General features: G+C 32.7%; 2 protein-coding genes across 2 annotated transcripts in view; one reads left to right on the top strand and one right to left on the bottom strand.

Moving 5' to 3' along the window:
* mia3 (MIA SH3 domain ER export factor 3) overlaps positions 1-10,978 on the top strand; it is a 449,841-nt gene that overhangs the window by 356,672 nt on the left and 82,191 nt on the right. The gene's annotated exons all lie outside the window — the stretch shown is intronic.
* On the bottom strand, positions 1,487-5,688 carry tlr5b (toll-like receptor 5b). The gene is made up of 2 exons (NM_001130595.2): positions 5,590-5,688; positions 1,487-4,150 (listed from the first exon to the last, which is right to left on the bottom strand). Exons 1-2 carry the CDS (start codon positions 5,595-5,597, stop codon positions 1,513-1,515), a joined length of 2,646 nt encoding a protein of 881 aa, NP_001124067.2. The 5' UTR covers positions 5,598-5,688; the 3' UTR covers positions 1,487-1,512.

The following is a 10,978-nucleotide window of genomic DNA, read 5'->3' as shown; positions in this document are numbered from 1 at the left end:
TTGAAGGAACAACATGTACTTTTAGTTTTCTGAATTGAGAAAATTGTATTCAATATTACATACAGTGCTCAGCATGATTGAGTACAGCCCATTTTGAAAATGAATGCTTATCCATTTCTCAGTCAATATAGGCAATGTATTTTGGTGCATCTAAATAAAACATTTATTAAACAGATATATTAATGAAAATAATACTTTAGTCACCAAACATATTTAGATATTAAAAAGATAATGCAATTAAATTCAAGCTAAATATTGCATAAATAATTACAACCTACAAAATCTTAACTAAATAATTTATTATTGCTTCTCTTGATTTTTAAACTTGTATTTGATATTTTTCTATAACATATAATTTGTTGTACTAGTTTTTGGAGTTATTTTGTAAGATAAGCTCCAGATATTGGCTTCAATACTGACTAATATATATGCACAAATATAATATCGTATAGCTTCCTATTAAAAAATTATTTAAGGGAAATTTGTGAGGGGTGTGCTTATATATGCTGAGCACTGTGTTTAGATCTTTGATTGCTATTTCTAAACTGTTCAAGATACACAGGCCAGCACTTAGTTGACACAATTACTCAATACTGAGTATTTTTTATATAATTATTACATCATCAATGTACAGTTGTTATTAGCCAAGTGTGCATATTGTGACATCTTGCAGTGCTTTCAGTAGTGGTTTCAGTTTTCACAATATTGCTTGTATGGAGGAAGTAAGGTTAACGACAGAGTGCACAGCAATGCCTATTCCCCAGTCGACTTTTATGGGAGAGACGGACTGTGTTTACAAACAGGCTGAGTTTTCAATTGACCTTATTTGGAAGTTTATTTGGCAGGGTCACAATCACACAGGTGTTTGAAAATAGTTTGGGTTTGAAACAAACATGTAATGTAGTAAATTCCATTATAACCTTTTAAAACACTCATTCGAGAACACTGAAAACCATAATAAGTTGACTGAATGAAATTATTTGAGTAAGCTCTTTGCCTCAATTTAATTGAGTAACGAAATCTCCCAAAACTTGCGTATTTAAGTTTATTTAACTTGCTGTTTTGATTATACTTAAATTGATCAGTTCTGTGTGTGTAATTATACACTATGAAAAAAATGCTTAAAAGAAAAATAAGTAACCATTTATTCCTTTTATGGTGAATAATAATACATAAAGCCTTGTTTTCTAATTTAAAAAAAGAACTTGCATTAAAAAATTGCACATATTAGAATTACAGTCAAGACTACATTAAAAACAACCTTATTTTTCAAAGGATTATTTGTGATTTTGAGCTTAGTATACTTGAAATCTTAAGTTTATGCATTTTCATGGTATATAAGTTAAATTAATTTGTATTTTTAGGTGACATGATCAAAATGCTAAATTTTTAGTAATGTTCAGTCAACTTTACTTGATTTGTTTAAGTAAAGACAACATTATGGTTTACAGTGTAGGTAAATTCTAAAACTGTAATGAAAAACATACTAAATGTATAATAAGTCTACCATGATTATACTGCTGTGTTGGTGTTGAAATTGGCTTCCTCACGCTTTATTTCTTTGGTCGTTTGATTAATCTTGATATCTTTTCTTATCTTGTGCAGAAGTTGGTCATAAAACCACTCCAAGTCTTGACAGTCATCAGGCCACACGAGGTAACTTCTGTTCTCAATGAAGGATCTCACTTGTTTGTACTTCAGTAACCTGTACTGCGGTATGTTTCCTACAACAAGCACCACCAGAATGTCCTCAAGCTCTGCTTGCATCCTTTTTTGTGCCAGGGTGAATGTTTCTAGACACCAGCCGTCCTTCAGGAAGTGTTCAGACACCACGCAAATGGTTTTTCGACTATTCTGGATGGCACTTCTCATATTGGTAAGATGGTCCTCCCCGGGGATGAAGTCTCGCTCCTCGAAGCAGCAGCGGAGTGTGTTGTGCTCTGAAAACTGAGAGTCCAGCCTCTTCAACAACGCTCTTTCTACCCACTTCATGTCTTTAGAACTGAAACACAGGTACACATCGTACAAAAATCTATCAGGATCAGGCTCCTCACGCTTTCCATCCACAAGTTCGCCAATTAGTTTTTTGTACATCTTAAAGATGACACCGCGTCGACTAATGTAAACAATGGTGCTGGCGGTGAATAATATAATCAATACAGTGCAGACAATAAAAAGCACAAGTCTTAGTTTTTCAGTTCTTCTCTCCTCCTCTTCATTCTCACATTGTATACTGGATTTTACAACCGGAACCATGTACTGATCCTCAGGACTGGCACACGTCACATCCTCAATAGGGTGAACGAAGGTTACGTTGGTTTGATTTAGCCATGTTTGGAAATCCTTCAAGTCACAATCACATCGGAAATCGTTATTCATCAGGCTGAGGTAGCTGAGGGTGCTGAAGAGATTCGGATCTACTGAATAAATTGAATTATAGTCGAGATTAAGAATTTGAAGACTTTTGGGGAATACATCAGTGGGAAGGTATTTCAAAGAGTTGAAAGACAAATCTAAAAAGAACAGAGATGTAAGGTCTTTGAAGATGTCTTTGGGAAGTGACTGCAGTCCATTGGCGGTCAGAGACAGCTGCTGTAACTGGTGAAGATCGGCAAACACGTTTAAACATTTTCCTTCTGACCAGATCAGCTGCATACTTGAAAGCCCAAGATGGAGGAGTTGAAGTTTGTCTGAAAGCACTATCTGTTTTTGATTATAACAGCTTGAGAAGGTGTTACCTTGAAGAAATATATTTTCTATTTGAGGAAATTCTCGTAATATTGTGTACAAATCTGACAAGGCGTGTAGTTTGTTAAATTCCAGGTCAAGTGTTGAAAGATTGTGTGCGATGTTGGGTAAACTAGACACAGATGAAATTCTGTTTTTACCCAAGTAGAGTTTGTTCAGGTTTGGTAAGGCAGCAAATGTATGGACTGACTCCACAGCGTTTCCTGTTAAGTTTAATTTGCGTAAGTTTGGGAGTCCCAGAAACGATTGATCTCCAAGAGCCCTTATATGGTTATAAGACAAATCGAGCACCTCAAGTTTGTCAAGATTTTCAAACATTCTCGAATCGATGCTACCGAGGAAATTTTGGGACAGGTTTAGCTTTAGCAAATGTGTCAAACCCCAAAATGCGTTATCGTCAATCTTGTTGATCTCATTTTGCGCCAAGGTCAGTTGTTCTAGGTCTGTGAAATGACTAAATACTGATTTCAGCAGAGCAAAGATTTTTGATTTGGATAAATCACAAGTCTTAACACCACTCGCTTCAAGACCCTTGAATGTAAAATTGTCTGGATCCTTAAAATTGGTATGTCCAAATGAACTCCCCATATTGTAACTATTACTGAGAATGAGACTTTGGATTTTGGTACCAGCGATTGCATCAAAAAAACGCTTCGCCATTGACTCTTTAAAGCCGTTTCCAGATAGATCCAATGTGGTTATTGAAGTATTCTTAAATGGGTTTCCACATTTCTCCCATCCTAACCAGTACTCATTCATGTCTTGCAGTGTTATGGAGGACAGTCTGAGGAGTGTGAAATGTTTACCCTGAAAGTTCAGGAGGTCTTCCTCACAGATGCTCTTCACTTTGTTGAAAGTCAGATCCAGCACATGAAATCGCCTCATATTAAGGAAGAATGAAGCTGGCTGGATTTTTTTAATGTTGTTATCACGCAAGACAAGCATCTCAAGAGATGTCAGAGGTTTGAAGAAGTTACCAGACAAAACAGCACCATCTAAATTACACTGCGTGAGAGTGAGCACTTCAAGGTTTGCTAATCCATTAAACGCGCCCGTCTCTAATTGTAGGAATTGGTTGTAGTCTAATTTAAGTATTATTAGACTGGAGAGTCCTCTAAACGTGTTGTTTCTGATCACGAGTCCTGGTGTTTGTTGCTCCACTTTGAGGAATTGTAAATCTTGAAGACGAGAAAAAGATGTTTCGTTGAGTTCAGCGATGCTGTTTAAACTCAGATCCACATAATTGACATGCGCGGGCAGCTCTGGCACCTGATGAAGACCTCTGTTTATGCAGATGGCATTATAGCCGATAACTGAACACTCGGAGGTGCTTTTCACGACTTCAGTGTTCAGGCACAATCCAAAAAGGATCAGTATGAATGTATATCCCATTCTGTGAGCACTGGAAACAAAAAAAAATCACATGCATTTTACAGTTAAAATATTTGTCAAACAGGGATATTATTTTGTTTGCTTAACAAGTTCAAGGTTTGGTGGCTTTAAAAGAAAAGCTGCAACACACACACATAACCCACATGAAAAACTACCTCACAGTAATGTTTCATTAGTTAATGTTCGTGCATTAACTAATAATTAACGATATTTGTACAACGTTCATAAATCATCATAGTTTAACATTTACTAATGCATTATTAAAATCCAAATGTATGCTTAGTAACAGTTAATGCACAGTTAACATGAACTAAGCAACATTAAAGAACATTAATTAGCATTAACAAAGATGAATACTGTAATAAATGTATTGTTTACCGTTTGTTCATGTTAAGATATTGACATTAACTAATATAACCTTATTGTAATGTTAATTTAAAATAAATACTATAGTGTTGTGTTGTTGAATCATACTATAGTAAAGTATTTGAATGAATCTGTTGTGGTAATGCTATAGTTACTAATGCATTATTAAAATCCAAATGCATGCTTGTTAACATTAGCTAATGCATTAAGTTAACATGAACATACAATGAACAACTTTATATTCATTAACTAAGCTTAACAAAGATGAATACCGTAATAAATGTATTGTTTATCGTTTGGTCATGATAATACATTGATATTTAACTACTGCAACCTTATTGTAATAGTAATTTAAGATAAATACTACAGAGTTATGTTATTAAATCATACTAAAGTATTTAACTGAATCTGTTGCGGTAATGCTATAGTTACTAATGCATTGTTAAAATCCAATTGCATACTTTTTAATATTAGATAATGCACCGAGTAAACATGAACAAACCATGAACAACTTTATATTCATTAACAAATATTAACAAAGATAAATAATGTATTGTTCATGTTAATACATTGACATTTAACTAATACGACCTTATTGTAATGGTAATTTAAAGTAAATACTGTAGTGTTATGTAGTTACTAGATACTACACAAACGCTAAAGTAATATAAACAAATCACCCAATACTGTACTTTTCAACTATAGGATATATTATACTGCAATAAACCACAGTTTACTGTAGTAAAACTTTTTAAAAAAGTATTATAGTCTATCAGTTCACAAAAGTATACTGTAGCATTCATTAACAGAGTTGTAAATGCTAAATACACTTCAGTATGGTTCAAAAACACTAGCATTTACTGAAAATAACTTTTTTAATGTGGGAATATTCTTTTTAAGCGATAAAATATTTACAGTTTACTTCAGATTTACCTAGTATTACTACAGCCTTTGTTTACCAGGAAAAAATCACCTTAACATTAAAAACCTATTTCACAATAGCGTCCTGGCCAACATTGTGATTAAATTATTATCATATCTGAAGTTAAAGACTAAAAATCGAGCAATAATAAAGCGTCTTACCGGATCATCTATCCATACAGCGTTTTCCTAAGCCTTGTTATGGCGCGAAAACAATAAGGAGTTTCAATAACGCAACATGACGACCCACGCAGAGTTCAATTAACTACTAAGCTCCTTACGGCGATTATGAGCTCTTCCTTCGTCCTCTCTCTTTTCATTTCTGTTGTGTTTCTCAACATCTCTGAAATAGGAAATCACTTTCTTGCTCAGTGATTCACTTTCCGGTCAGGACTTTTCCAAGTGTACGTAACGTTACTGTAACTGTGGGAAACACTGTATTTCAGCTGCTTGAGTTAGGGTGTGCGGTAGCCATGTGTAAACAGTACAAACTAAATGTGTTCTTTAGACCCTATTTTCGACCACAATCGGCGTTTTAAGTATATAACTTAAGAACTAAATCGTGTATAAGTGTTATATAATACTCAAATATTCAAAAGCTCTTCGGAAGATGCCACTAATAGAGATAAAACTATCTAATGATAGTTTTTATTTTTATTTCACCTGAACGATTAGTAAGTATAAACTGCTGTTGATCTGGTTGCTCCTTACTGCCCACTAGATGGTGATATTTACCAACATCTCAACATAATTTTAATAAACATAGCCTATTTCAGAAATTAATCAGGCTAATGCATGTCTTATCAAGTCTACCTATATATGTGTACTCAAAGAAACAAAACAAGTTAGCATGCTAAAAGAAATTTGCTACACCCTTATATTAAAATATAATATTTATTTCTTCAAGCATCATTCAAAAATACTGAAACGTCTTCAAACGTGCAAAGTAAGCTTAAGTTTTTACATTCACAGTCAGATATTATTATTATTATGTGCTCTTTGGAAAAGTTTGGAAACATATTACTTTAAATAGTTTTGAAAGAAGTCTCTTCTGCTCACTAAGGCTGCGTTTCTCTTAGCTACAACACAATTAAAACAGAACTATCATGAATTATTATTTCATTTCAAAGCATTTTTAAAAATATTGAATGTAGTTATAATTGCAGTGATGTAAAGCTGGATTTTCAGCATAATTACTCCAGTTTTCAGTGTCATATAATCCTTCAGAAATCATTATAACTGGCTTGTAGCCAGAGGGGTTCGGGTGGTTCGAAAGACCCTTCTAATAAAGTCCATAATTTGGCCTCTATATGAGCTCATTTGTCCCATTTTTGACAGTATGCCATTATAAACTGTGAAAATAACCAATTGGAGAATTATTTTAATTATTAATTTTTATTTAAATGGACAAATTCTGAGCGAGCAAACAAGCTGGCCAGTTTATTTTCCTATAGGCTACAGTTTTTAATTTAAAACAAGTTTGAACAGATTCCTAATTGTTTGTTTGTTTTATGATGGATGATAAGAAATTGGCGTTTTAAAAAATATGTTTTTCATATTTCTAAATTTTTTATCTCATTACATTATTTATAAAACTGTAATAACTTACAGTTTAAATGCACATTTGTAATTAAACATAATTTTTGTAAACATAAAATAGTATGATAGCCACTTTGACATTGCTCAAAAAAGTGTGATGATGATAACCATCCGACAAGTTAATCCAGCAAAAATTAGTGCTTAAAATGTCACTAAAATGCAGTATTTGAACCTCTTAATTTAATAGCAAATGAGACAAGTAGCTGCAAAGGGTCCACTTTTAGAGGTAAAGATCTACAGGCCTGCATTATTTGATGATTTGTGGATCAACTTGAATATCACTGTTGACAGAGTTATTCCCAGAGATGGGTTGCAGCTGGAAGGGCATCCGCTGCGTAAAAATGTGCTGAATAAGTTGGCGGTTCATTCCGCTGTGGCGACCCCGGATTAATAAAGAGACTAAGCCGACAAGAAAATGAACGAATGAATGTTGAGAGAGTTGAGCTGCTTCATGTTTTCGTCAAAACTGTATTTCCATTCAAGCGTACCATGCATCATTTTTATGAATATAATTAAGGGCTTGTTTAATTGATAAAAGTAATGCCAAAAGATTTCATTTTGTATAAATATTTTTTTAAAAAGGAGGGGGAGAGCAAGGACGAAAGTACCATTTTTCATAAAAACTTAATTTTAAAACATAACATTTTAGCAGAACTATATTTTTGCTGTGGTTACTAAGTCATAAGAGTGCTCTATAAAAAGCAGGTTTTATTTTGTATCGATGTAGAACAACTCCAATATATCTTCACTTTAAACAGAAGTTGCACATTTGTCCTCTTCACCCCACCAGCAGGCATGAAAGTAACACACCGATGGGTCAAATGTAACACAATCTTTGCTAGATTTACTGACTTCATCTTGTTTATTTTAAATATATCGGACTATGACCTTGTTAATATTAACTGCAAACATATTTTGTCCTTTATTTCTGCAAGTAATATTATACTGCATTTTCATTTTAAATTTAAGCTCCATTAAATGTTTCAAAAGCAATCCATCAATGCGAAATGTTAACATTTTCTGCAATTTATAAAGGTTTATTATTATTGGCAATATGCAGTAATTTTATAAAACATCTGAGAATTGGGACATAAAAAACGGTGTTTCAGGAACTCTTGATATTTAAATCTTATTTACTTTTAAACTGGAAAACTCGGACATTGCAAACTTAAGGATGTGTTATTGCACTAAATAACCTGTATATTGATTATTACTGTGATGCATGAAAAGAGAAGGAAATTAGAACCACTATAATAATTTACTTTTTGCACCTAAAAACTGAAATTTGGACAAAAATGCAGGACACAGTCGCAAAATCAGCTGATATTTGGCAGCTCCAAACATATCTGCATGCAGAATGTGCTGTTATTGCCAGGAAAGCAGATGTTGTCAGGGCTTCCAGAAAATTGCTTTGGTACTTTCGTCCTCGCTCTACCCTACCATGTTTTAATTTAGAAATATAGTTGATGAAGGACCCATTTATTCACTGTAAAGAATGCTGGGATCCGCACAGTCTATTTGTGTTGGGACAACTTGAAGGAATCAAGTAAACTTATTAGTTATTACTAGGCCCACACGGAATCTTCACGCACAGAATTCCGCAGATTTTCCGCAGATTTCTGCAGATGTTTAGCCCATCATTAATTCTGTTTATTTACTTGAGTAAATGTGTAAATCTGAATATATTCAGTTTTTATTCAGTAATTTATTACTTTTCATTTAATATATTAAAGTTTTAGTTATGATACTCCGCTGGATACTCCCAAAATAATTCCACAGAAATCCACAGATTTTTGCCAAAATTCTCAGCAGAAGTAGCAAAAAACATCCGCAGACTCTGTCTGGCCCTGGTTATTACAAATGTAAGTGGTTTGAACATAAAACAATTAAGTGGTCCCTTAAATATCTTAAGAATTGTATTGGTTCAGCTCATTTTAAGTAAGTAGTTTGAACAAACAGCAAATGTTTTGAGTGATCAATCAATAATAAAAGCAATGGCAAAAGGTTTTGTCAAATAAATGCTGTTATTCTGAATTTACGATGCGTCCTTATATAGTAGCCTAACATTTATCACAGTTTCTGGAATAGATGCTAAACAGAATAATAATTATATGTACAGTTGAAGTCAGAATTATTCGCCCCCCTTTGATTTTTTTTTTCTTTTTTAAATATTTCCCAAATTATGTTTAACAGAGCAAGGAAATTTTTACAGTATGTCTGATAATATTTTTTCTTCTAGAGAAAGTCTTATTTGTTTTATTTAGACTAGAATATAAGCAGTTATAAATTTTTTAAACACCATTTTAAGGACAAAATTATTAGCCCCTTTAAGCTATATTTTTCAGACTGTCAACAAAACAAACTATCATTATACAATAACTTGCCTAATTACCCTAACCTGCCTGGTTAGCCTAATTAACCTAGTTAAGCCTTTAAATGTCACTTTAAGCTGTATAGAAGTTTCTTGAAGAATATCTAGTCTAATATTATTTACTGTCATCATGGCAAAGATAAAATAAATCAGTTATTAGAGATGAGTTATGAAAAATATTATGTTTAGAAATGTGATGAAAAAAATCTTCTCTCCATTAAACAGAAATTGGGGGAAAAAATAAATAATTCAGGGGGGCTAATATAATTCATAATTGTATATATACAACTATGTATATATACAATTGTATATATATCAACTGTGTATATATATATATATATATATATATATATATATATATATATATATATATATATATATAAAATCTGAATTATAATTCGGGACATTGTTATATAATAATAAGATCCTGAAATCAGCTAATATTTGGCAGCACCATCACGAGCTGCATGCTGAATGTGCTGTTATAGCCTGGAAAGCAAATGTTGCCCAGAAAATCGCTTTGGTACTTTCATCCTCACTCTCCCCTACAATGTTTTAATTTAGAAATATAGTTGATGAAGGTCCCATTTAATCCCTGTAAATATGCTGGCTTACACACTGTCGATTTGTGTTGGAACAACATAAAGGAATCAAGTTAACTTATTAGTTATTACAAATTTAAGTGGATTGAAGATAAAACAATTAAGTTTTCCCTCAAATAACTCAAGAATTGTTTTGGTTCAGCTCATTTTAAATAAGTAGTTTGAACAAACAGCAATTTTTTGAGTGATCGATCAATAATTAAAGCAGTAGCAAAAGATTTTTATGTCAAATAAATGCTGTTAAACTATGTGTCCTTATATAGTACCCTAATCACAGTTTCTGCAATAGATCCTAAACAGTATTGATAATAATAATAATAATAATAATAATAATATTTATAATTTTGCATTACCCTAATATTTATTGATAAAAGTAGTAGCACACTGATTTATGAAGAATTAGGTGAACAACTCTCAGGCCCGTACCCAAGGGGGTTCGGATGGTTGGAAAGACACATCCATCACTGACAAAAATTCCAGAATTATATATATGAGCTCATTTGTCCTATTTTCCCATCATAATTTATGAAAATAATCCATCGTAGAAGGCTTTAACACCAAGCGGAATCCTGTGTTGGCTATTGCTTCCTCATGACTGAGGAAAGTTGAATGTGCTGGCTAGTTTGCTTTTTAAATTAAGGATATTTAAATGACAATAGGTCTAGTTTTTAATTTAAAACTTTAACACATTCCTAGTTTTTTTCTGATAATATATAATGTAGTTGATGTACAGTTGAAGTCAGAATTATTAGCCCCCCTGAATTATTAGCCCCCTGTTTATTTTTCCCCAATTTCTGTTTAATGGAGGGAAGATTGTTTCAGCACATTTCTAAACATAATAGTTTTAATAACTGATTTATTTTATCTTTGTCATGATGACAGTGAATAATATTTGACTAGATATTTTTCAAGACACTTCTATACAGCTTAAAGGGACATTTAAAGGCTTAACTAGGTTAATTAGGTTAACTAGGCAGGT

This window comes from Danio rerio, chromosome 20 (genome assembly GCF_052040795.2).
Source record: "Danio rerio strain M-AB ecotype USA chromosome 20, GRCz13ab, whole genome shotgun sequence".
In the NCBI taxonomy this organism is placed as follows: domain Eukaryota; kingdom Metazoa; phylum Chordata; class Actinopteri; order Cypriniformes; family Danionidae; genus Danio; species Danio rerio.
Note: the sequence above shows the minus strand (reverse complement) of the source record. Positions and strands in the feature narration are given on the sequence as shown.